This window comes from Sylvia atricapilla, chromosome 5 (assembly GCF_009819655.1).
Source record: "Sylvia atricapilla isolate bSylAtr1 chromosome 5, bSylAtr1.pri, whole genome shotgun sequence".
Classification (NCBI taxonomy): domain Eukaryota; kingdom Metazoa; phylum Chordata; class Aves; order Passeriformes; family Sylviidae; genus Sylvia; species Sylvia atricapilla.
Window position 1 is genome coordinate 69,846,990 of NC_089144.1, and position 25,801 is coordinate 69,872,790.

General features: G+C 47.6%; 3 protein-coding genes and 1 long non-coding RNA gene across 5 annotated transcripts in view; 2 read left to right on the top strand and 2 right to left on the bottom strand.

Moving 5' to 3' along the window:
* RPL3 (ribosomal protein L3) overlaps nt 1–25,801 on the bottom strand; it is a 234,604-nt gene that overhangs the window by 93,393 nt on the left and 115,410 nt on the right. The gene's annotated exons all lie outside the window — the stretch shown is intronic.
* Nucleotides 5,187–5,681, top strand: LOC136361838 (mitochondrial ribosome and complex I assembly factor AltMIEF1). The gene has a single exon (XM_066320038.1). The coding sequence runs from the start codon at nt 5,464–5,466 to the stop codon at nt 5,674–5,676; it is 213 nt and encodes a 70-aa protein (XP_066176135.1). The 5' UTR covers nt 5,187–5,463; the 3' UTR covers nt 5,677–5,681.
* On the top strand, nt 5,702–15,737 carry MIEF1 (mitochondrial elongation factor 1). Its single transcript, XM_066320035.1, has 5 exons — nt 5,702–5,857; nt 7,155–7,303; nt 7,976–8,156; nt 10,119–10,381; nt 11,459–15,737. Exons 2-5 carry the CDS (start codon nt 7,160–7,162, stop codon nt 12,263–12,265), a joined length of 1,395 nt encoding a protein of 464 aa, XP_066176132.1. The 5' UTR covers nt 5,702–5,857; nt 7,155–7,159; the 3' UTR covers nt 12,266–15,737.
* Nucleotides 16,752–25,667, bottom strand: LOC136361839 (uncharacterized). Of its 2 annotated transcripts, XR_010743693.1 has the most exons (3): nt 23,264–25,667; nt 20,629–20,663; nt 16,752–17,890 (listed from the first exon to the last, which is right to left on the bottom strand). It is a non-coding gene; the product is annotated as an uncharacterized lncRNA (long non-coding RNA). The 2 variants fall into 2 exon arrangements; XR_010743692.1 differs by lacking the exon at nt 16,752–17,890 and having other exon boundaries at nt 18,691–20,663.

Consider the following 25,801-nt stretch of genomic DNA (forward strand, 5'->3'; position numbering starts at 1 on the left):
TACCCTGTGTAAGAACACATTTTAACATGCTGCTTAGCAGGGACACTTAATTTTTAAGTATGCATCCAATTTTATGTTCTGCTTCTAAATCTTGCCACTTCAGCAGCTCAACTGGGGAAGCAGGGAGGTCTCAGCCAGGCAGACTGTGGAACAGCCAGGGAGAGTCACCCCAGCCCCAGAGAGTGTCACTAGCAAATGGCTTCGTGCTCGTGTGCCCACAGCTGCCCTGCTTTCCAGAGCACTGCCACAGAGAGGACTTGACCACAGCAGAAGGGAGGCATGTTCTTGCTTCCTGGCAGTGCCTTGTGTTCCTTGAGGCTCCTGGGCATGCTGAAGGCAAACCTTCACCTGGGAGTGAACTTTGCAGGGCTTTGCTCTGTCACTGCAAAACTGTCCCAGCTAGAGAAGGGGCTCCAGGTCACTGAAGTGAGAGGCTGACATGAGGAATATAATCCATGGATGTATGGTTGGCTTTGGGCCAGGCTGCTGCAAGCTCTGCCTTTGTAGCTGCAGCAGGGCCAAGCACATCAGCAAAAGGTAAAAAGGATCAGCCCTCTTCAGATAATGTTTGGGATGTTACTGTAAGCATCTCTGAGATCCCCAGATGTGAACCTTTACTTGGAACTAAGGAGCATCTGGCAATCTCAGCATTTTCAGCATTTGTGTGTGTGCTTATTTTTTTTAAGGAAAGTGAGAAGTGCAAATAGTCTTTACTTTCTTTTAAAATATATTACTGCTATGTAAGAATACAAATCTTTTGAGGCCGTATCTCTCCTCAGCTTGCCAAATGAAACACAATATAAAACTCCATTGTTTTACTCTTGTGTTTCCTGTGCCTTATGGCTGAAGTCCATCCCAGTAATGATTTAATTTGGGAACACACTTCACCTTTCTAAAAATAAGGAAAACTGAGAAGAAGAGCAAATAAGCTCTGCTGAATGAAGATATAAGATGACTTTTCCAGGAACTGAAATGAAAAAAAAAAAAAATGTTATCCAAGGAATGCATAAAATAAAATAACATAAGCCTGCCTCTATGCAGCAAACTCTTTCCTGGCATTTTAGCCCTGTTCTACAGTCTGGACTTTTTCCAAAGAGAGAGCAACAAATCATCAGTTATATATATATATATATTTTTTTTTCCCCTCAGACGCTTACTAAGAACCAGGCATACACACAAAAATAAAAGAATGTAGAAAACATCTACCCACTTCTTTTTGCTTCACAATGTTTTTAAAGCATTTGTCTCAAACTGCTACCCAGAAGTGAATGTCAGACCACGGCAAACCCAAAACCAAATAAAGGGGCAGAAATAAATCTAAAGGCCTGTGACTTAATGGGGCAAGGTTCACAATAGGTGCCTTGGCTTAGAAAAAGAAGAGAAGCAGCAGGATACAGCATCCATGCCCTTTTCAGGCAGTCTAGATGGACATGGGACCAAACCACACCTGATGCTGGGGTCCAGATAACCCTTACACAACCCAAGATCCCATGTTCACGCTGAGAGGGCTTCATCCCAGCGCACAGCAGGTGAAGGAGCACAAGAAAGCCTGAGGTCAGCCTGTGCAGCTCAGCTTAGGCAGGTGGTACCACCAGCTGCAAGCTCTCTGCTCTCTGCTGACACTTCCCCTGCAGAAAATGGGGGCTGCTGTAGGGATGCAAGAGTGCAAGGACAACAGCACTCACAAAACCAGGGTCTCTGAATGGCTCTGTAAACCTCCTGCAGCATGCAGCTGGTGCAAAGTGAAAAATGGGTTGGGGGAGGCCAGGGAATGGAATCTTACTAGTCAGGGAAAAATGAGAAAAATCCCCAACAAACCTAGCCACAGGGAAATTTGTTTGAAGAAACACGAGTTGCACTGGGAGTGAAGGTGGGCCCAGACCAATTGTAAAAGTACTACAGAAGCAATTTCAACGTGTTAGATAATAAAACTGAGCCTCCTCAGTGACTGTCAGTGCAGCCTCATGGGGGACAGCAGTTCTGCTTCACACAGGAGACCACTCACTGCTGACTGTTTTTGCAGCCACCTGCACTGCAGGGGAAGTGTGGGGGTCTGAAAAGCTCCACTTCAGCTTGCAGCAAGGCAGGGACCTTGCTCTTTTTCCCCCTGTCAAAAACACACCCTGAGCATGGCTTCCCAGACTGGATAGTTACTGTCCCTACTAAACTGTGGGTCTGGGCTCTAAATCAGGAATGCTCCTTGAAAGGTGGCAATGTACCAGTGGTCTCTTTCCTCCCTCCCCACCTGTCTTCTTCCCACATGCACTCAACATCCAAACTGCTGGGGCTTCAGGGAGTGAAGCCACACGTGCTACCCTTGGGCCTCTGACCCTCCTGGCTGGTCACAGCTGGAGAGCAGGAGCTCAAATGCCATTAATCCTTGCGAGTGCTCAAGAAAAGTAAAGAAACAGGGCTGCAATTAAAGAGAGAGCTGCTGAACGGGGCTGAGACTGCCAAAAGGCCTTTTATGAGGTCCATTTACTAGAAGATACTAAGGATATTAGGCTCAACCTGAGATACCATTGATGGGTCACTATCCATCTTCGCCCTTTGTATTTTAGAACTGCTTTCTGGCTCCTCAGCAAGACCAGCCTTCTACTTCCAAGCACAGTCTGTTTTCCATCCCTGCAGAGCCCCTCCAAGACACCATTTGCAGCTCTGAGGCTGCCCAGGGAGGGTTGGTTGGCTGGTGACAGGCAGCACAGGGATGTCTCCCTGGCTGGGCGTGGTCCTGCTCTTGCAGAATGGGTGGTGGGAAGCCCTGGGCTTGGCACTTGGTTCCCAGGAGCAGAGGCTTCAAGCCAGCTTCAAGGGCAGCCATTTGCTGATTTTAGTGGCCATCAAGGCCTGTGGCAGTGGCTGCGTGAGTGGGAGGACTGGCTGCAAGCATGAGAAGACCAGCAGAGGAGTGATGGCTCTGGAGACTCCCAAGGAGGCAGAGGATGGGGGGGATGTCTTATTGCAGGCAACAACATGGGTTATTGTGCCCTGTCACACATGGTGCCTTTGATATTCCAAGCTCACTTGGTCATTTTGAGAAACAAAGGTTGTTATTGTTCTCCAGGAGCACAGCAAAAGTCTGCTCCCTTCTCTCTGGCTGCACCTGGCCCTGTCAGGGCACGTAAATTCCCTTTTGTATAGGGACACAGGCTGGAATCACAGGGGGAGCCCCATTCCCAGTGAGTCGCTGGGCGAAGAAGTCACCAGGCAATAGGGTTCTTGTGCAGGCAATGGGGCCCTGGGGCCCTTAGGGCAGTACAAAAGAACAGACAGAAACACCAAAGCAGGCACAACTCAAGGGAGCCAGGCTAGGGAGGGGACGCTTATGGAAGTGGCAGTCCTTGGCTGCCATGGCAGGAGGGCAGCAGGGAAGTCCTTCATCAGCAGATGCCACTGGTAGTGCACCAGAGGTTTGCCACATGTGGCTTTATCATGTTTTGATCCAGCCTTGGGAGTTTCAGGACTGGGCTCATCAGCACACCTGCCCAGGGGTGACAGAGCTCGCTTGTGAGAAGGGAAGTGTTTCTGAGGATTAACAACCCGAGGAGGAGGAGGCAGGAAGCCGGGAGGAAGGTTCAAGGATCGAATTTCATTCTGGCAGCAGGTTAAGAGCAGGGAATATGAATGCTGCCTCCGAGGTCTTAGATAGCCCAGTATATGAACTTGATGATCTGGAAACAAAGATGAGCAGGATATCAAACCTTTTAAAAAAGATGACTCAAAGCTGTTGAGGAGATCAAAAAGGACTGAGTAAAATGCAAATGTGGCAAATGGGGAACACCACATATTTGCCAAGGATCAACTGCATATGTGTAAGGTCAGAAGAGAGAAAATGAATTGCACACAAGAAATTCAAAGGTCCAGGTGTTCTCTAGTAACCCAAGAAATAATATGGACGTCACACAAACCCTGGCTCTGAGAGTAGCTGCAGGTTAAAAAAAAGCCACACACAAAATATTAGCATGCAGAAGGAAGAAGGAGGGAATAATGTGGAAAATATGGTAATGCTATTATGTAAATCACTAGCGCGGCCTCTCTGGGAATACTGTCTGCAGTTCAAGTAAGCCCTTCTCAGAAAGGGCTGATCAGGCGCAGAGCAAATTCACGCACAGAGAGATCAAAACGATTGGGCTTGTTTATCTCAGCAAGGAAATGAACAAGAGGAGATTGGCACAGAGTGAGCCAGCCCAGAGCTTCTGTTTTTCTTCCTTTTCGGTTCTATCACTGTCATATCTGGTGTCACTGAGAATTGTGTGAAGTGATGTGTCTCTCTTCTGTCACACACCGTTTGCTCTTTCTCTCACCCTCCCCTCCAGGGGAGGCACAGCACATTATGTTTTATACCTAGGTACGACCTGGGGAAGAGGAGATGGCTAAGGAGAAATATATATGCCACAGGGATGCCTCATAGTAGAGAAGGTGAGAATGGAAAAGTGGGATTTGCACCTGGACAGTGGAGCAAAACCTTGTGGCTTTGGGAGTGTCCTCCCATCAGCTCAGGCAGACCTCAGAGAGGTTGGCAGCTACTGACCTTCTCCTAGAGCCTTGGGGCCTGCCGACCAAGCCCTGGTCTCTGGGGGTTCCTCGGACATAAAGACAACGAGCTTGAATTCGAGAAGTTAGTCTGTAAAAAGCATCCCACAAGTCAGAAGTACCTTGAGATGCAGCATTGACCCACTGCTCCCTTCCAGAGGAGGGTCAGGTTAGACATCAGGGGGAATTCCTTCCCAGAAAGGGCAATTGGACATTAGGGATGGGCTGCCAGGGAGTGCTGGAGTCACCGTGCCCGGGGGTGTTGAAGGACTGGGCGTGGCACCCGGTGCCATACTGTGGTTGACCAGGCGTTCAGTCCGAGGCTGGGCTCCGTGACCTCAGAAGTCTTCTCCAGCTTAACGGAGTCCGTGATGCCGTGACCGCGGTGCACGGCAGACACGCGGTGTCTCGGGGCCGGCTGCGGCACACGAAGCCGCACACGGCAGCACACCGAGCCCCGGGCGGCACGCCGAGGCCGGGACGGCGGCGGGCCCGGTCCCGCCGGGAGCATCCCGGGCCGCCGGGGCGGGGCGGGCAGTTCCCCTCCCGGCCGCCAGGTGGCGGCACCGCTCGGGCACGCGCGGCTCCGGCGCTGCCATTGGCGGGCGCGGGGGGCGCGCCCCGGAAGCGGAAGCGCGGCGCTGCCGAGTGACCCCGGGAGCGATCCCGGGGCGGCCCCGCGCGCAGCCCGGTGAGAGCGGGGCGGTCGCGCTGCTCCCGCGGGGCTGCAGCGGCCCCCGCGCCCCGCCCGCGGCCCGGCCCGGCCGTTACCCCCGCGCCGTTGGACGGGCGGCCCCGGCACCGAGCGGGGCTCGCCGCGGAGCGGCAGGCGGCGGCCGGCGGCTCCCTCGGGAAGGGAGACGCTGACACGGATCCCGGCCTCGGTCACTCCTCTGCAGGTCGCTTGCCCGCGCCGCACACTTGTCCCCCATGGCCGCGTGGTCCCGGGAGGCGGTGCTGACTCTGTACCGGGCTCTGCTGCGCCGCGGCCGCGGCCTGCGCTACACCGACCGGGATTTCTACCTCGCCTCCATCCGCCGCGAGTTCCGCCGGAACCAGGGGCTGCAGCGGCTGGAGGACAAGGAAAGGCAGCTGGAGAAGGGACAGGCTTTCCTGCAGAGCGGGCTCGGAGGCCTGGTTTAGACACTCCCTGTAGCTCCCACTGGTCCTACTTACCTCCCTCTTCTTTCCAAAATCCCCTGGCCAACCGGAAGAGATGATTAACACTCACTACCCACCGCTTTCCTGAAGAAGTGCTGAAGGTGCTTCCACAGGCACACCAGGAGGACTCTCCTGTTTTCTTCACAAATGCATTAGGTCACAGGTAGGTCATCTACAATGATAGAGCCGTGTTCTTCGTGCTGCTCTTACAGTGAGCTTTGCAAAAGTGCGGGGGTTTTTCTGCTTGGGCGTGACAAGTGAACGTATCCTTGGTTTAATCAGGCAGGAGCATTTCCCCTGGCTTGACTTTAATAAAAAATAAAGGACAGTTTTAAAGCACCCCAGTCAGGCAGGCAGGCTCAGATCCTTGGACACTGACTCGGAAAACACCTGAAGTCACAGTGCAGGAGTTTCTCGGTGTTTTCATGTAGGTTCACTGGGAATTCACTGGTGGGTACAGGGATGGTAAAGTGTGTTTTACAGGATCACAGAATCATTTAGGTTGGAAAAGGCCTCTGAGATCATTAAGTCCTATCTTTGGCTGATGACCACCTTGTAACTAAAACATGGCCAAGTTAAACCCCTGGGGATGGTGACTCCACCTCGCTGGGCAGCCCATTCCCCATTCCAATGCCTAATCACCCATTCTGTGAGGAAACTCCTCTTTATGTCCAGCCTGAGCCTTCCCTGGCACAGCTTGAGGCCATGTTGTCCAGAGATACTCCTTAAATCTCAGGGTCAGGCTAAATGGAAATTTGAGGATGCAAAAGTACACATGTAAGAAAATATTCATGTCAGTGTTTTATGTGATTCATCTGAGAGTCAAACCCACCAGTCTTGAGGGCAGAAATAAACATCAAAGGAAGACAACGTTCCTTTCATTACGTGTTGCGATCTCTGCTGTTGATTGGGTGTCTTGGAAGGATCTGGGAGTGGACACTGTTCAGAAATTAATCTGTGAAAGGAAGCTCTGAGACTGCTGTCAGTTCTTGGGGAAGATTCCACTCTGTTCCAGGCAGTTGACCAACTCTGTATTGCCTTGTCTGTGAGCAAAATCACACCTGTTACATTGGAAGTTAGAAAATAAATTGTCTGTGCTTTGGTTGAGCAGCACAAATTACAAAAAAAACCCGCCTAAGTAGTCATAGGGTTTTGCTTAATATGCAGGATTTTATTGCAAAGTACTGCAGAAGCCAGATCTACTTTCTTCCATTAACTCCATTCAATTATTTGAAACCTCACATCAAATTGGCATGTGTTCCCTCAGGTACTGGATGTTGCTTGGTCAGTACTGCCCTGGCACTGCTGGGAAGAAGCATCTTTTTGAGGGAATATAATTAGGGAGGGCGCAGGGTCGAGTGGTCAATTCCTGTGGCACAACCCGGTGGCGGCGGGCGTGAGGGGTGGGAGAAGGGAAGAGGCGTTTTGGGCCCTGTGCCTAACGCTGCCACTCCTCACAGGTGAGATGGCAGGTGCCGGGCAGCGCAGAGGGAAGAAGGATGACAACGGCATCGGCACCGCCATCGACTTCGTGCTGGCCAACGCGCGGCTGGTGCTGGGCGTGGGCGGCGCCGCCATGCTGGGCATCGCCACGCTGGCCGTCAAGCGGGTGAGTGCCTGGGGAGCTCTGGGGGTAAAGCCACTCAGGGGCTCCAAGGCGGAAATATAATTGAATGAGAAGAAAAGGGAAAGAAAGGGAACGTCAGATAAATGCGATAATAGAGAAAGACCGCTGGCATAGTCAGAGTACAGCCTGAGCAGGGTGATGGAAGCAGTCTTCCTGAAGCAGTGATCCCGTAGAAGGGTCTGGTAGCTTTGGTCCTCTGGGAATTCAGTGAGTGAAGGCTACCTTACTGGTAGGTATTGTCCCAAATCCCAGCTGATATCCAGGTGAGAATGCTTGGCTCCTCCCCGTGGGCGGAGCAGCTCACAATGGGATGATGAGTCATACAGGGACTCCTTGATGGCCCATTAAAGAGAGATAGCTCCCGGAGGGAGTTATCTATGAGTCATGGGCAAGGCATTGATGGGCCATGAACAGAAGGCACCCCAGAGGGAGGGGGGGCCTGGGAAGAGCACTGCTCCAACAATTGGATTCATCAGTTCATGAAGGTGGTGATAGAATACATTCTATACTACAACCCAGGACAGTGCCACAGGCTGGCATTGGCCACGGCTCTGCCAGTGGGGAAGGGCAGTGAGGAGAGCCAGGCTGCTGGCAGTGGCCTGGGTGAAATGCAAGCGTTGGGCCCCTGGGTGACTCCGACTTCTCCTGGTTTAGATGTACGACCGGGCAATCAGTGCTCCCAGCAGCCCCACTCGCTTGAGCCAGTCTGGAAAGAGAAGCTGGGAAGAGCCAAACTGGCTGGGCTCCTCCTCACGCCTGCTGACCCAGGAGATGAAGACCAGCCTCAGCCGCTCCCTGCAGACCCTCCCCACGGACCCTTCAGCTGCAGACACAGGTAAGAGGCGTGGCCATCCTGCATCACAGAGTCATCCAGGCCTATAAACCTTTGGTTTGTTTAAAGGAATGTCTTTTAAACGGGTCTGCTTGTAACTTCAAGAAGCAGAACTGTCATTGGGAACTAGTCAGTAATGGTCATCTATTTGCACTCTTCATTCCTCTCATGACTTCATAGTGTTAAGCTTTCTTCTCCTTCATTTTTTCTCTTTCATTCTGAATATTTAATCTTTCCTGATAGAAAGCTATTCCATTTGTTTCAAGTGCTCCGTTGCCTTTCTTTGGGTCATTCCATTTTGCTTGCATCTTTTTAAGGGGAGAGTATTCGAGTTGTGGCTGTACTAGCAATTTATAACAGTATTTCCTATATTATTGCTATCATTTTCCAAATAATTTTTGGATTGATGCTTCCCTGGTTACTGCTGCTTATCACTGCGTTTGTCTTCAATAGTCTATAGAAAGTGACCTGTAGTTTTCTTTCTGGGTGTGATAATCAGTAATTTAGGATCCAGCCATGTTTTGTTAATGTGTGGTTGGTTTTTTGTTCTCAATGGTTTTATTTTCTATCCTTGGTCACTCATTTCTGGAAATTTACACTTGGAGATTTAAACTAAAAATCAGAATCAAGCTATTAACTTGATTTCCAGATTATTTTAAAGGAAGTTATCTTTGGGATGGCATAGGGTTTCTGCTGAGGAAACATTAAAAAACAGACAGCTGTGTTAAATGGGATCTAGATCATTTGATTGGAGTCCCCAAGCATATGGACTGAGTAATAAAACATTGATGATGGTGTCTTAAATACTTCAATTAGAAGTAAATTAAAACTCAGTATGGAAAAATAATTTTTTTTTCATAAATAGGCAATGAAATCCAGTTCCCTGTGGTTTTGTGCATTATTTCCTTTACACAAAAAAAAAGCTCAAATCTGTCCAAAAGAATCCAGTGGGACAAGAGACAGCAGCTGCTGAGGCTGGGCTAGATGGGTTTGTGTACAGCTTGATCAGCCATTCCTCATGTGCCCAAATGCCCATCACCAAACAGATCTGCAACAGCCAATTGCTTTAATGGGGCCACTGACTTGGGGATTTCTCCTGCACCCGTTAGGTATCACAGCCCTTCCAAAGTTCTCTTAGAGCTGTGATTCCCCTTTAATTCTCATTGCCAACTTCTAAAACTCTTCATCCATGTTAAGAGAAATCTGAAACGGATGGGAAGCATTGAGAAACCAGTCAGAAAAAAAGGGGCTCAGAGAATCTGTGCATGTCAGACATTGTTTAGTAATGTAGATGGCAATGTAAACCTTGTGTTTGTGTTGTTGCACTGTGCCTCTGTGTGGGCTCTCTGGTCTTTTTCCAGTGAAAGTTTCAGGGGGGTATCACTGGAGCTATGATGGCCTGAGCTGGGATTGCTCCAGGATCTGTCAGCTCATCATCCTAATAACTGTGCTGATCAGACTCCCAACAACTATTTCATTTCCAGGTGGCACAGTCTTCTCTGATCTCATAGGCTAGTCAGCACTGGGTTTCACTGGTAACTTGTAATAATCTTTCAATGTTAAAAGCTCAAAGAGATCATGATTGTTTTTCAGAAGTGTTTTATTCACTGGTCTGGCATCACACTGAAAGCTTTTGAACTGGGAACAGCACTGAATTTTTGATGAAATTGAGCTGAGGTACTGCCCACGTAGCCATTAAAATTACATCCTCGTACACAGTATTAGTCTGGCTACATTTCAAATCTAGTAACTTATTTCCATCCATCTTGATGCTCTTAGTAGTACATTTCGAAGTTCCTCAGCACTCCCCTTTGGAGCGGTACCTGCGTAAAGCCTGCGAAATGCCTGCCAAGGGCTTTTTGAGACCTGGGAGACCGCAGCTCTGTGCCGCAGATTCCGTTCCGCAGAACGCTTCGCAGCGAAATCAGCTGCAACCTCAGCAGTTCCCCTCCTTCTGTCTTGCAGACTTTTTTCGACCCACAAAGGCCAAGCCATCTGCCAAGAGGAGTCAGGTGGAGCTGAAGAAGTCCCGCCTTCGGCTGTCCCTGCAGGAGAAGCTGCTGGCCTACTACCGCCGGCGGGTGGCGATCCCGGGGGAGGAGCAGGCGCGGGCCAAGCAGGCGGCCGTGGATATCTGCGCGGAGCTGCGCAGCTTCCTGCGCGCCAAGCTGCCCGACATGCCCCTGCGGGACATGTACCTCAGCGGCAGCCTCTACGATGACCTGCAGGTAATTCCTGGGCACGCATTCCTTCCTTGTTCAGGGGGCTGACCACCTTTCAGGTTTCCCTGTTGGCGCTGCTGGCTCAGCGCAGCGTTTCTCAGCAATAAGGGCCCTGGTGGTGCCTTTCCCGCTGTGGAGCTAGGCGTTGATTTCCACAGTGCTGTTGGAACAGGCAGAGTCAGGCTGCTCTGTCATTGTCTACAAAGCCTTTGCTTTTTGCTGGTTTATTTCTTCAATGTATCTCAGTCCTTCTTTACTTCCCCTCTGTCTCTCCTTTTAGCTGTGGTTTTCTTTCTGTTTTTCTGGTAGACGTTTGTTTTCTCTCCATCTCTACATAACCATCCAAATACGTTATGTTCCCTTAGAACTCCCATTTATACATGTAGGTCTTTCCTACCTTTTTTTTTTTTTTTTAATGCGTGACAGACCTGGATTGGACAGCAGTCCCTGCTGCAATATCTCCCTGATGGCAAGATGCCCATGGCCATAGTGAGTGATTCAGAGGCACACTTCTTTGTTTGACTCAGAGCTCTGGAATGGAGCATGGAATGTCCAGTGAAACTTAGACCTGGAGTCTTAATCACATTGGTGAAAAGGGATCTTTAATGACCTTTTTCCAAACAATGTAGCAGACCAGGTGAGGGCAGCGTACCTAGTTGTAGCGTTGGATTATTTAACCACTGCAACGGAAGCTTGTCGAAAAAACTTAATACTCTGCCTCCTGTTTAAATTGCCATGTGGTGTTGCTGTGCCCTAAGCCAGCTGCATGGCACAACCAAGGAGCAGACTTACAGCAGTATGAGGCAGAATGATTCATCTATATGCTGTCCATGTCAGGTCTCTAAATAGTACACACCACGTAAGCACTAGCTTCGGCTGTACCTTGGAATTATTCCACTGATGGCTGGAAATAGTCCTTCAGAATGCCTTTTAACAAAGGGAGTCTGGGAATCCCATGCAGGGAGGAGAGTGAAACAGCTCTTATTCCAGGTTCCTTTGGACAGAAGGCTATCTAAAGGTGGTGAATAAAATCAATGTTGAGAGAGAAAGCTTATTCTTACTGATTTTTCTCTCTTGTGAAAGGTAGTGACAGCTGACCACATCCAGCTGATTGTACCTCTCATGCTGGAGCAGAACCTGTGGTCGTGTATCCCTGGGGAGGACACTATCATGAACATTCCTGGCTTCTACTTGGTGCGTCGAGAAAACCCGGAGTACTTTCCTCGCGGGAGCAGCTACTGGGACCGCTGTGTGGTGGGAGGTTACCTTTCCCCCAAAACCGTAGCAGACACCTTTGAGAAAGTTGTAGCTGGGTCCATCAACTGGCCAGCAATTGGGAGTCTCTTGGACTACGTGATCCGTCCGGCAGCTCCTCCAGCAGATTTGACACTGGAAGTCCAGTATGATGCAGATCGGCATCTTTTTATTGACTTTCTCCCATCCCTGACACTGGGGGACATCGTCCTCGTTGCCAAACCTCACCGATTGGCCCAGAATGACAACTTGTGGCGACTGAGCCTGCGGCCAGCAGAAACAGCTCGCCTCCGTGCCCTGGACCAGGGCGATTCCGGCTGCCGCTGCTTGTGCCTCAAGATCTTCAAAGCGGTATGCAAGTTAAACCCAGCTCTGGGACATCTCACTGCCAGCCAGCTCACCAATGTCATCCTGCACCTCTCCCAGGAGGAGGCCGACTGGTCCCAGGACATGCTGGCTGATCGCTTCTTGCAGGCACTGAAGGGGCTGATCCGCTACCTGGAGGCAGGTGTCCTCCCGAGTGCCCTGAACCCCAAGGTGAACTTGTTTTCAGAGCTCACCCCTGAAGAAGTGGATGAGTTGGGCTACACCCTCTACAGCTCTCTGTCGGAGCCAGAGGTCTTGCTGCAGACGTAATGGGGCCTTACTAGGGAAGTGTTGATAGGGTTTAGCCAATGCAGACTTTGATTACTGTGAATTATGTCTCCTTCACTTCTCCCTATCTCCTTCTCTCTGTCTCTCTTCACCGCTCCCCCCTTCCAGTTCATTGGTAATTCCTGCTGTGGAGTTGGTGCTCCCACTGAATTTCTTGGTGCTACTGGTCCATTTCCACCATCTCTGCCCCAACAGGCCCCCTTTGGCTAGGGAAGAGAGGCTAAAACTGCAACTCTGAGATCTTCACATAAATTCTGCTGAGTTTTAAGTGTCTACCAAAAAATAAACCAAACTATGCACTTCTTTCTTCTGTAGTACACTTACTGCAGCGAACCCTTTTTGGTCTGAAGAAGGTGGAACTGGGCTGGTAAATCCAGTGATGATTTTAGCAGACTTGCACTGAAGTTGTTTAATTTCCTCCAGCCTGACTTTTCCCCATGTTTCTTTTTCTCTGCTGTCCCACACTTTCTCACTTTCCTTTCTTTTATGTCCTTTTGGCCCAGTCATGCAGGGCAGACTGAGTGAGATGTTTTTGATAGCGTTCTTTTTGTATTTCTGAGTGGATAATGACTACACTGGCAACATTTAGGGCTGTAGAGCTTGAAATTGGAGAATTCCCACAGCTCCTGCTCCCACAGAGCCTTCTCATGCTTTGCAGACTGGGTTCGAGATTCAGGGCCAAAGTTTGTCCAGTCTGCTGCAACACGACCTCCTGTGTGGGCAGTTCTTGTTGAAGGTGTCACAGGGGAGGAAGGAACTTTTGCGGTCTGCTTGTGTGATGAGGCTGAAGGAGCAGAGCTTGCTGTTCCTACCTAGCCAGATCTGCTGGGAATGGCCTCAGGAGTGGAGAACAAGGCAGCTCTTTAGTTGTCTGTGGCCTAGAGGAAGAGAGGGTGATTATAGGGAAGGGGTGGAAGGCACACATGGGAATGGGGATTATTTTTTTTTCATCTTTTCCCCAAGAGTTTATGTCTGTCCTGGTTTACTGGAGGTGGAAACAAGACTGCATGATGCCTCAAAGGGCTTTGAAATAAGCCCACACAAGCCAGATTCTCACCAGCTCTAAAGGCTGTGAAGGTGATACAACTGAATGGTGTCATCAGCAAGGGTCTGTCCCATACACTGGTATTAGGGTACATATACAAAGCTAGCATTTAGGGATCAATTACCTTTGCCATCTGCTCTGTGTGCTTTAGTCTCCTCCCCAGAACTGAGGCTGTCCATCACCTTCCTCATTCCCATGTGCTGACTTTCCGGGTCTCCCATTTTACAAATACTCTTGGAAAGCTGGTGAGGGCACACCCTCCCCATTCCATCTCTTTGGACCTGTTGGCAGAGCATTTCTGCCCACTCCTGTCTATGGCTGCTCTCAGGCTGTAGACTACTCTGCATTAAGCCACCCGCTGTCTTCAAAGACTGGGAGAGAAGGTGTCCTCCCCAAACCTGGAGCTCTGCGTGTATCTCAAAAGATCAGCATAACTATCGTTTCAGAAACATATTTGCCTTTTTCCTGCTTTAGCAGCTTTTTTTGCCCTTGCTGTTCAGCCTCCTTAGCCAGTGGAGGGGCGTACTGCAGCAGCAGAGTTCGGAGGGAGCAGGAATCCTTTTCTTTTTCTTGTCCCTTCCTCTCAGGACTTCCCCCATCTATGACAGAGAAGTCTCAAGGTGAATTTCAGGAGTGGAACCAGGGAGGGAAGTCTTTCACCCTGGGTTTCTTTTTAGAGGCAGTGCTGGGGAGGTGAGGGAGAAGCATCTTTCTCGGACGATCCGTCCATTTTAGCCAACGTGTCAGCGTTCTGTATACAGTGATAACGCAACATTGCATTTTAAATTATTTAATCCTTAGGGTACTGGTATTTTCTAGACTGCCAGATGTGTACTTCGAAGTCTGTGTGTGTATATAAAGTCTATAGTCTATCAAAGGTTAACAGGAATCCCATTTATATGACTTTGTGTTTTGTAAGTTTTGCAGCAGTCAGTGTTGGTCAGCTGTTGATTGCTCTTCGCTCTGGTTCCCAGATTTTTCCCCTCTTCCTTCCCTTGCCCCCCACTGCCTTTCTGATGTCAGCCTTCCTACCCTAAAAGCAGACAGATGAGACTTGGAGCCTATAGGCTATTGGGGAGAATTCCCCTTGTTTTTAAATTACTTGAAGGTCAACAAAAATATTAAAATATCTGGGTTGTCAGAAGTTCTGCCAAAGCTCATTTCTTCAGTGTGATGTCACCCGTCTCTTGGTGCTGACTCCAGTTCTGTGGTCTTCACATATTAATAGCAGTGTGGTTGGAAATGATTAAAATTCTAGATACAAAACAAAATGGTGAGATATGACTTGAGAACAGTTGACACATACATATCTGTATATACAATTTTTTACATGAATGCATTTACTTCTTTCTGGCAACCTAATGAATTAATATTTTATGGCCGTTTTTGGGGTTTTTTTGCTGCTATTGAGCTCAATTTGTGTATCAAATGGAGACTGAAGCTGCCTTTTTGCCTTTTCTGTAGACTCTGCTCCACCTCACTTGCATCAACCATTTCCATCATTTCTTCCCTTCAGTTTTGCCCTCCTTTGAGCTAGCCACAAGCGTGTTCTCACCAGCCAAATGATCACTTCCTACAGGCAGCCACCACAGCAGACAATATCTGCCCTGGCAGTGGCAATCTTGACAAAGGCCAAAGATGTGATGGGTCACAGGGACACTGCAAGTAGGAATATTTTAAGAGCAGGGTCAAGTATAAGGGGCAATAGAAGCAGGGGAGAAGGTGTAGGATAAATATGCAGGAAACTTCAGTAATGCTGCACCCAGCCTGTGGGTGAAACAAAACGTTGCAGAGTCTTTCAGACTGGCACCTTTCAGTATTAAATGCAGTACCTGTGTTGATGGACAGCCTGGAAGGCTATCTTACCTACAGGTGGGCTATTTCCTGGTCAAATCTGTAGCACAGAGCAGGAGAACCTAAAGCTGAATGTGAAAAGGGCAGCTCCTGGCAGAGCAGCTCAGTGACAGATTGATTGTAAGAGGCCCAGGGCATGCATTGGGCTGGTGGCTGCCTCAGCTCCAAGAATGTCTCCGTGTGTTCTGCTGTAGCTTAGCTCACACAAGCTTCCCATGAGACTGTCGTCTTTTTCCCTGTAACCACAGGGTGAGGACCAACTTGCTCAGCTGTGGGTTTCACTGCTGCTGAGCTCCACTGCTAATCTTTCAAGTCAGATGGATTTCTTTTCTTGTGTTTAAAAGCAATTATGGAAACAAGAGGCTGCTTTCTGCCCCCTGGCAAGCTGCCATCAGGGCCCTCATTCTTCTTATGTGGGCACCAAGTGAGAAGTGAAGAGATGATGCCTCATCTCTCCCAGACCTGGAGGCTGTGGATTTGCAAAGGGGAAAGTCCAAGTGCATGATCTGTGACAGAGTGTGTGGAATTCTGAAATAAAATTACTTCCCACAGTAACCTGGTTGTCTCTGGCATGTTTATAAACAAAGGAACATCTCTCTGCTTTCATCTCCCTGCGTCACCTTAATGCTGATACAATTCTGCGCCACACCAGTGCTTGGGGACTGACCCGCCCCTTGCTGATTCACTGGCTTTCCCTTTGCAGCTCCGGGCACTCGGCACTGTGCGGCTTGTCTCAAGGGAGCAGTCAGCTCTGCAGCAGCAGTGTCCTGGCTCCTGGCAGCTTTCACTCCAGTCACAAGGTGATGCGTAATTGTAGCGCTGAGCCTCTCATCCTCTCTGCAGTAGTCCACATGCCTGGACAGGCACCTGCTTTTCATGTGCCTCCCCAGACTTCAGAGGCTTCTGTGCCTCCGGAATATTAAAGTTTCCTGTGTGGGCTCCCCCACCCTTGTTCAGTTACACCTTGCTTGTTTTGGTGTGCCAGGCCTCTCCCCAAATGCACTCCTCCCTTATCCAGGCATCAGCCTGGAGGCAGCGAGGAAGCTGCTTTGCCAGGAGCCCGTGTCTGGTGTGTTCTTTATAGTAACACCGAGTTTTGTTGGGAAAGTGGAGTGCAAATGTTGGATGTCAAATAAAGTGTGAAGTTGTGCTGCTTTTAATTCACAATTAAAAGGCTTCTTAATTCTTGGAAGACATGCTATGGTGGCAACATTGTCCTGTAAGACTTGTCTTAATGAGGACTCTGTAATTAACTATTTTGGAGGGTATTTTATGATATAAAGGGAGTCTACATCTCTAACTTTTTCCTTTTTTCTAATATCCCTTGCCTGCGCTGCTTTGATTTTTTTTTTTCTTTAATCTGTCCTGTGGTAGAGACAGATCAGATGAGATCAAGCACAATTTCATGCCATACAGCATCTTACAGGAGCAGCTAAAATAAGCTGCCTTGTGAAATCTATGACAGGTTTTACCCCCTCAAGTCGAAGCCCCTGGAATGCCTAGAGCCTGCAATACATGGTTAATAAATGCAGCAGTTTGCACCTTTGCATAGAAGCTGTCCTGGCATGAATAGGGAGGAAGGATCAAAAGATAAGTGTCTGTTTAATGTAAATAAGTAATAATTGAGGGGAGTGATGATAATTACTGCAAGTATGGAAAAAGTTACTACAAAGAAGAGCAGAAGTAGTTTTCCAGGCTGCAAAGACTTAAAATCTCTTTGTTCTTTGCAAAAGGAACAAACGACTTAGGAGGAAAGTGAATTTTGGAAAATGTAAAGTATTTTGCCCACTTTGTTATATAATCACAGTCGTGTCCTGGATATTAATGTAAATGAGTTTACGTTTTACTTATTTATTTTTGCATCTCTTAATTTTAGAAAAATTAATACATAAATTCTAGACTATTTTGTGCCTGATCTTAAACTAGGGAAGAAAGGATGACTGAACCCCCAAATTTGAGATTATCATGCTAAACTATTGAACTGCATTAATAATGTTTCTTTTTTAGTTGCATCCATGTTTTTTTAAGGTTTATTTTAATATTCTAAACTTTAGATAAGCTGCAGATAGCTGCTGCTTTTTAAATTTAGTCTCATAGAAAAAAAAAAAAAAAGAGCTTCTTCCAAAATTTTAGTTTCACAGAGAAAACGAGGAGCCTCTTCCAAAGGAGGAATTTCTCTTCCAGATCAGATATGTTTGCTCACTACCTGCACTATTCAATGGCTCCAGCATGGCTCACTGAATCTGGGACTGTGTCTTGAAATGTGGGGCTTTGCCCACAGACACAGCAAGCAAGAAATGGGAGATTGTACCTCCTACCAGTGAAACCCAGTATTGGCTTCCAGCCCTGGGAGAACTGCTGTGGTCCAGACAATCGGGGCATTGTTTGAGATATCTGGATTTTATCTTCTTGATCCTTGTCAGGCCGAGTTACTATCTGAGTTTATGATCTGAGGGATTCAAGAAATATCCTCCCTCTCCCTTTTATTCTTCTTCTCTCTCCTTTTTTTTTTTTTTTTTTTCCCTAAGATTCAGCTCCTTATTCAAATAGCTTTCATTTAACAAATGTGTTCCTTCCACAATCAAGGATAAAAATTTTACTAGCATATTTTGAGTAGGAGAGCATTACTCACAAGTCAAGGACCCAGAAATGTGCTGGTGAGCAGGCTATTATTCCTTTCTTTATAGGATGTGATCCTGTGGAATAATCTTGCAAACAATAAGGCAAAAGAGGGTGGTAAGACCAATGGGTAAGGCAAGGAAGATCAGAAATCATTCTGTAGATAGGAAACGTTCTTGTCACTTTTCAAAAAGCCAGGAGAATGGGACACAGAGTTTGGCTCAAGGAACTCAAAGTTCTCGTGATCTGAATCTTTCATAAGTACTCATGCAGAAGTCAGTTCTGAACAAAATCACATTAAGCACACTAAATTTGGATTGATTTTTATTTTTCTGCCCTGGTTCAATTTCTCTGGCTCCTGTGGCTAAGTAGCTCTTTGATATATCTAAGCTTAGCACTGAGTGCTAAGCTTCTCAGGGGAAATATATATATATATATATATATATAAAAATTCAAACCACATTCTTCATGAAAAGCCTTCTCCATACAAATAATGGGAAAAAGTTGCTCACTTGTGTTACTTGTTTTGTTCAAGATTTTCTTTTGTTAGGCAACAATTCCCTGGCTTCGATGCAATTCCACCCTTGCCCTTCCTCTCTCTGTGGCAGAATTGTCACTGTTCAGAAGCACAGGGGTGGTGCTGTCCTGTAAGACATGGCACCGCAATGATCCTGGTCCTGTACAACCCTCTTGTCTCAGTCTGCTCAGCATTGCAAAGGACAGACCTCAAAAGCAACAGACATGAGGTCACAGATGGCAAATGATGGACTCTCTTGGCTCTTCACCTCTCCCACCATGGGCATTACTTCAAAGCTCATAGGGCCCTGGCGCGCTCCTTACCTCCCTTGAAAGGCAAGAAATAATTGTTCCTGGAAGCAGTAAGGCAGAATGACATTTTTGCCTTCAGATTCTTGAATTTATTCAGCACAGGGGCCCTTGCAGACAGTTAGTACCACCACTTATATGGCTAATAAGATGTGAACCATATTTAGCTGCTGCTTGTTTTGCAGCAGCAGCGAAGCACTGTCAGAGGCCCTGAGGTGTGCTGGAGCCAAGGCAGTACGAGGCACAGCAGTCCCAGAGGCTGCAGAGTTGCAGCTCCCACAGTGCTTGTCAGAAAGCACGCTGGCAGGGGCCCAGCTCCCTGGCATTCACAGGGAGGCTGGTCTCTGCTGAGGCAAGGATGTGACCAAGGCACAAACTTTCTCTTTTCCAAATCACTGTCTGTGATTGTGGGAGAGACAGTAGAAAGCATCTAGTCTGGTGCCTTTTCTTCAACAAGGAGCGAAGAGGTTATGTTTTGGACTAGGAACCTTTCTCCTCTCCCACCCCCTTTTTCTTTAAATTTTGTACTTTTTTCTTTTTCTATGTAAAACAAAATCATGAATGAAGAATAATGCTTCTTGAGTCCATCACTTTTGCATTGCCAAGGAGGATGTTTGATGTCACCAGCAGGCTAGTGACTCCCAGGCTTTGTGCCCTGGGACAGACTTACCCTTTTGTGAGCCTGCCCTGCTTGGGGGAGGCTGTATTTCTCATAAATGCTCAGCATCCAAATATGTCTTACTGAGACTGCATGGCCGAGGTGAATGGCTCAAATGTTACCTTCCTGAGTAGCACCAGCATCGCCTCAAACCCAGAGATGTCTCCTCTTGAAGGCAGGACACAGTCTCACCCCTCTGAGTGGCAGAAGAGCAGGCCAGCTGTGCCTCCCCCAAAGGGCTGCTGTGGCTGGCTCCTAGACCGAGGTTTAGTCTCAAACCAGTTCTCTCAGCAGTCGAGCACAGAAACCTCCTCCCATTAGAACTGCAAACCTCCCTCACCAGGCACCACAGCAATGGCAGTAAGAGGGCAGGTGGGTTGAGAAGCCATAGCACCTACTCAATATGGTACTTCAGCTGCAAAATCTTCTTTGGGGAGTATTATCCATCCTGCCTATGGCCAGTCCGCCTGTAACACACCTGAGGAGGCTCCACTGAAGCCACCCATCAGTCCACGTACAAGTGCAGGGAGCAGAACAGGCTCAAAGTCTTCTGAAAAAAATCTTTCAGACATAATTTACCAAATCCCCTAATTTGCCAAATCCACCTTAGGAGGGAAAATGACATTCCTTCAGGAAAAAGCTATAAACTCAATGGTATCACAATTGTGTCAACATCTGCCAGGATTTTTTCTCTCCTCCCTTGTAAACAAATATATATTAAAACAAAGTACAAAGTCTCCTGTAAATCACTGAGCAGCTGCTGCCTATGAAGAGTGGAAAATTATTACTGAATAATGTCTGCAGCATTCCTCTCCAGGGACCTGGGCAGCTACAGCCTCAACAGTGACTTGTCCCCAAATGAATTTCAGAGCTTCATCTGAACTACTTGTTGTGTCAGCATTCTTGCTGAAGCTGCCTGCATCAAGAGTCAGAGATCTCACAACACACCCAAAAAGATCCCTAGAACTCTTGTTTTATTTCACTCACAGAGTACACCTATGCAGTCTCTCTTTTGGCCTTCTCAAAACACTGTAATGTGACACGAAGTGAAGAAATCCCCCAGAGGAGGATGCAGAGCACAGCCTGGTATTCTCCTTTCGCTGTGGGCTCCCCCCTCACTGAACAGAGAGGCTGAAATAAACTCAACCTTTCCACCTGCTTCAGCCAAAGCTGCTGGTTTGGGCGCCAGGTTCAGGAGTGCAGTGTGACTGCTGCTGGCCTGGTTCAGCAAGGGGCCCTCAGGCTGACTGGTCAAGGAGCACTGAGACACTCAAAAAGAGCTCCACTGAAGTTAGCTCCCTTGCTGGCATCTGGGCTGAGATGCTGCCGTCTCATAATCCATACCTACTTGTCAGGCCTCAGCTCTTGCTGACTTCACACTGCAAGAAAAGAAGCAATGTACACTGTCACTCTCCTCTTCACCCTTTTGCACAGAAGGGCACAAGGCACCTGGCACACGTGACTCCAGCAGATTATGGTAACCTACAGGTACAAACATTTTGATACACGCTGAGCACACAGTCAACAGGGGAGTCACATCAACTACAGGCCCATGAAGAACAATAGTTGACGTGAAATGCGTTCTTTTATTGCTTGGAGAACTGGAAGGCTTTTGTTTGTATGCTAAACTGAGCCTACATGTGTTAATGCACACGAAGGATTATTCTTGACCCCCAAGTCCTTTCATCGTAATAAAACAAGGCTAGACAATGAGACAACTAAAAATATCCCCCAATGGTTGGAAAAAAAGTCAGCACCCCCTCCTCTCCCTCCTTCATGCATATTTTTTGCTAAACATAATTTTCAGCCAGTTGTAGCTTTGCTTGGGAAAGTCATGCTTGGGCAAGTTACAACTCACCTCCCTCTTACCAGATTTGGACAATGTTTTTACTTGTGGCAGCTGGCCACAGCCTGGCTGATTCTGAGTAACTAAGACTCTGGAGACAGGTATTTTGTGAGCTATCAGCATGTGCTGAGCATGCCCAAGTTTGTTCAGTAAAGGAAAATGTAGGTGGACAACCAGGGTTGTTCCCATAACTGTGTGAAATAATTGAACTGTAAGTTGCAAATGTAAATTGCAGATTTAATCCTCTTTTTTTATTGGTCTCATTTCTAATGTCAGGGATCTTTACATAGCAGGATGGAAACAGGAGACAGTGAGGGGGTGGGTAAGTAGTGAATGATTTATTAGAGATTCCATTCAGTGTACTAGTCCAAAACAAATGAGGTAGAGCATATGGATAACTTATTTTGTATGTAATAAAAGATGGATGTTAACACCTACCAGCCTGATCTTTAATCATATAGATTTGCTTTTTGATCTAATTTTAAAATGGAACATCTCTAAAGCAATCTCTTAAGAGCTTATAATGAGAATCTGGCAGAAAAGATTTTTCAGATACCTGTTTGTACCACATGAGGAAAGAAGCAAGCAAGCAGTGTGAATTAGTCTGTGCCGTAGAGGTTGTAGGTAATTCTCCCTCAAAATTGCTCAAAATGTCTCTCTACTTTGCCTCATTTCTCTCTTGTGTTTTCCTCAGCACTCTGTCTCCAGGAAAAATTCCTGCTAGTCTCTGGGAATGCTTTGTTCATTGAAGTGCGAGGTAAGGCTTCCCAAAGGGCTCAGATTATCCCTCACAAGAATCCCCTTGAGGCTTGCGCTCACACTCACCCTCCTGCAAAGCAGACAGCGTCCCCTCCTCCCCAGCCACCCCAGGGCCAGCAAAAAGCCCATCTGCACCTTCTCTGGGGCACTGAGGCTCATGAGGGCCCAAATCTGCTTGCCCAGTGCCACCATGGCCACCAGGCACTTTCCCATAGCAGTGTCAGCCCACCTTCCCCCTGGCTCAGGCTTTCCCAGCACTCTGCAGAAGAGCAGACATCTCTGTCCCTGTTACTTCCCTGCCACTGCCAGTCCCTGAGAGCATCCTGTGCAGCCGGTCTGGACTGTGTGAGGGGATGTTGCTATGGAAACATTTACGTCCTCTCGGTCTTTGGTGTGCTTACCAACAGCATTCAGCATGTTTGTCTCCTGTTTGTCTCCATTCTTGCTGATGGAAGAAGAAAACCTCTTTTCTGTAGGAGAATCCGAGGAGGGCAGGGAGAAGGAACTCTGTTGACCTGAGATATTCTAGAAACACACTGTTTTATTGCAAGGGTCGTGGGTAAAAGGGCCTTGCCTTCAGCCACCAGCCTGGGCTGGAGGGAAGCCCCAAAGAGAGAGGGAGAAAGAACAGGAGGGTGAGAGCTGAGAGAGAAGGGAGCAAGAGAGCAAAGGGCAGGGGGAAGAGAGCAGGGGGAAGAGGGCAAGAGAGAGCAAGAGTAGGGGGAAGAGGAGGAGAGTTAAGAATGCCAGGTCCTTGTTACAATCCATTATATCTCCTTTTGTGATGAATAGTCTAATTTACAGTGACCAACCAATACAAGACACAAAATACTACAGAATCTACATCCAGCCTATATGAACTACTACATTACCATACTGTGATGTATTTTAAACTCTAAAAACTACTTTTTAGACTTTTCTGTTTTGCTACATTGCCCTTTGGATCCCTTAGCCAGCAGAAAGGTATTGTTCAATCCAAAGGGATTCTCCTTCAGCTAACTGGATTATTGTTTTCAGGTTATATAGTAACTAAGACTCAGTATCCTACAACTCAAAGTAAGCTTTCATTTCTATTTCGATTATAGGTTTCATATTTTTAGAATCTTTTGCTAAGCAATCATATTTATAAGGCTTCTCTAATTCATCTTCCCCAACACTTTTCCTTTGCAATGTTTACTTCAAAAAGAAAAGCAAACAAAACCAACCAAAAACCAACCAAACAAAACACCCCCCCAAAAAACCAACCAAACAAACAAACAAACCAAACCAAAAAACCAACCAAACAAACAAAAAAAACCCACCAAATGCACCACCAAAAAAACCTCAAAAAAACCCCAACCAAACCAAAGATACTATTAAAGCCCATATAGTGACCTTCCATCCTAAGGAAGGAGGAGGGTGAATGGAGGAGTATTAGTTTTCCACCTCCTGGTGATGCTGTTTGGCTGGAGGTGGCTTTCTGCAGTGCTGCATTTATCAGGGCCCTTCATTGCTTCCCAGCCAGGCCCTTGGCCTCTCTCCTGCAACGAGCTCTGGAAAAAGCAGCTCCTTTCTCCTGCAGCTGGCTCCTCATTTCTGTGTCAAGATGGATCTTACTTATCCCAGGAGTTCCCTCTGCTGAAGTGCCCAGGGTAGGAAAATAACATCCACAGTGATAAAGCTGTTAATGTGACAGCAGGACCTCACTCACCATGCAGACAAATTGGTGTTCCCTCAAAAGCCACCTTTTTGTGCTGGAAATTAAATTTGCTTCAGAGCAGCTCAGTCTCTAAGCCACAAATGTATTATGTAATATGGGAAAAAAAATATTTTTTAAAGAGTTTTGAGTTAGTAAAGAGTAGCTAGTAGTCCTGTGCTTAGAAAATACTTGTTATTTTTCTTGTACAGAAATTCCTAAAAACTGTTACTTTTGCTTGAAATAGTGTCTTCTACCTTTGTTAAAATTCTAGCCACAGTGGAGATATCTCTGACATAATATCTGCAAAAGAAGAAAGATAATTTATGAATGAATTGGGGTTGTAGGTCATTAAATGATTTAACAACAGTTATTCTGCAGTCCTGCAGCAAACAGGGAAAAATATGCTTTTCTCTAAATGGCTGGCTTCTGGTTACTTGATTTCATTTTCTGGATTGAAGACTGTTAGAGAAAATCTGTCTGAAACTCATAATACAGACAAATTTCCACCTCAGTTCACACACAAAAGGGAAAGCAGGCAGCTAGGAAACAGGCAGATCTGGGTTAAGTTCCTCATTGCATACTTCATTTCTGCTTATGTGGTTCTTGTGCATACATTCCCAGAGTCCTTGCAGAGGAATCTATAATTATCTTTTCATGATGAAGGATTGGGTGTATATATATTGGGTGCATTTCTGTTTGTTTAGCTGCTCTGATGGTCATACAGTCGCCCTTTTCACTTCAAGGAGGGAAAGGCAGGCACAGCAGTGGATGTGAGAGCTCTCCCTCAGCCAGTGAGGACTTGGAAGTGCTGTCCACCCATCCACACAGCAAATCACCCACTCAGCTTCTTTAAAAGCTGCCACAGCCTCTCAATTTTCCTTTGAAGCAAGATCTGCCTCTTCCATAGTGTATTTATCAGAACAGTTATCTCAGACTGCTCAACTGCTACGGTGGTGTTTTGGGGCATTGGAGGACATTTTTCTCTGGCTCCTTTATTTCAATGAGTCATTTAAAAGGAGAAGAAAAAGAAAAAAAAAAAGAAAAAAAAGAAAAGACCGACGAATCAAAATAGCAACAAACTGACATGTAGGGAGAAATGCCCTTTTAAATTCAGCAGCCAGTGTGCACGTTATGGATGTGCAGTGACATACTCTGCACATACTCTGCTTTGTAGCTACAGTGCTAAGACCAGACTGCTAAAAGTAGAAACTGGATCACACTCTATCCTTGCAAATCAAGTTGTTTAAGATATTTTAGGCAGTTAGACCTGAGCAAACAAGGTGAAGGCTATGGCTTTACACAAATACTACTGAGGCCTTAACTGGAAAACAGAGGAGCCTTTTGCAGAAGTAGCTGAGAGCAAGTTGAGCTGCAGGATGATGATGTTTGAACAAGCAACGTCCCACCACAGCAGTTCACCGCAGTTGTGTGACCCGACTGAAAGGATGATGAAGGAACTGAAGCCAGTGGAAAACTTTTGACCCCCGTGAGTTTCCTGCCGTAAGCTGTCTCAGTGGGCCCAGGCCAGATGGTGGAACTGTTCAGGGGAAACAGGGTGGGGAAAGAGGCCTGACTTCTTTCCTAGAAGCAGTTTGATTTGGATCAGATAAAAAGCGAAACTGCGCTTTGAAAGCTGTCCAAGGTGCCAGTGCCCTTTGTAGCGGCGAGGCTCTATAGGTGACCCATTAATGCACACACCGGCCGAGTGGTGTCTGCACGGAGAACAGAGACGCAACTGCATCAGCATGAAACTGCACGGCAGGAGGGGACATTCTCATTGCTCAGCTGTGGAATAACCAACTTCATTTTCAGCGCTTGCCTGGGTTGAAGGCAGTAGTCAGACCGACACTCGGCTGCCCGGCGGAGCGGCTCTGCAGCCGTGCTCCTCGGAAGCCTGTCAGCGCCGGTGCGCCATGGCCGCTGTGAGGGAGGCTCCGGGCAGACGGCCTCCTGCACACACACGAACACACAGCCCTGGAGAGCCCGTAATCAACGCGCTCCATGTGTGGGGCAGGCCGGGAGGAGAGGCAGCGCCTTATCTAAGGGAGCGGGAAGCTATGGCGGGCTGCCGCCGCCGCAGGGGCGCCATGCCAGCGCCTCAGCCTGCTCCCGCCTAACTTCAGCAGCGCTTTGAGTGGGGAACAAGAGGGGCCACGGGAAATCAAAAGTGGGGAGCACACACTGCTTCGAGAGGGGCACGTCAGGAGAAACGCGGGGCTGCTGTGGGCGGCGCC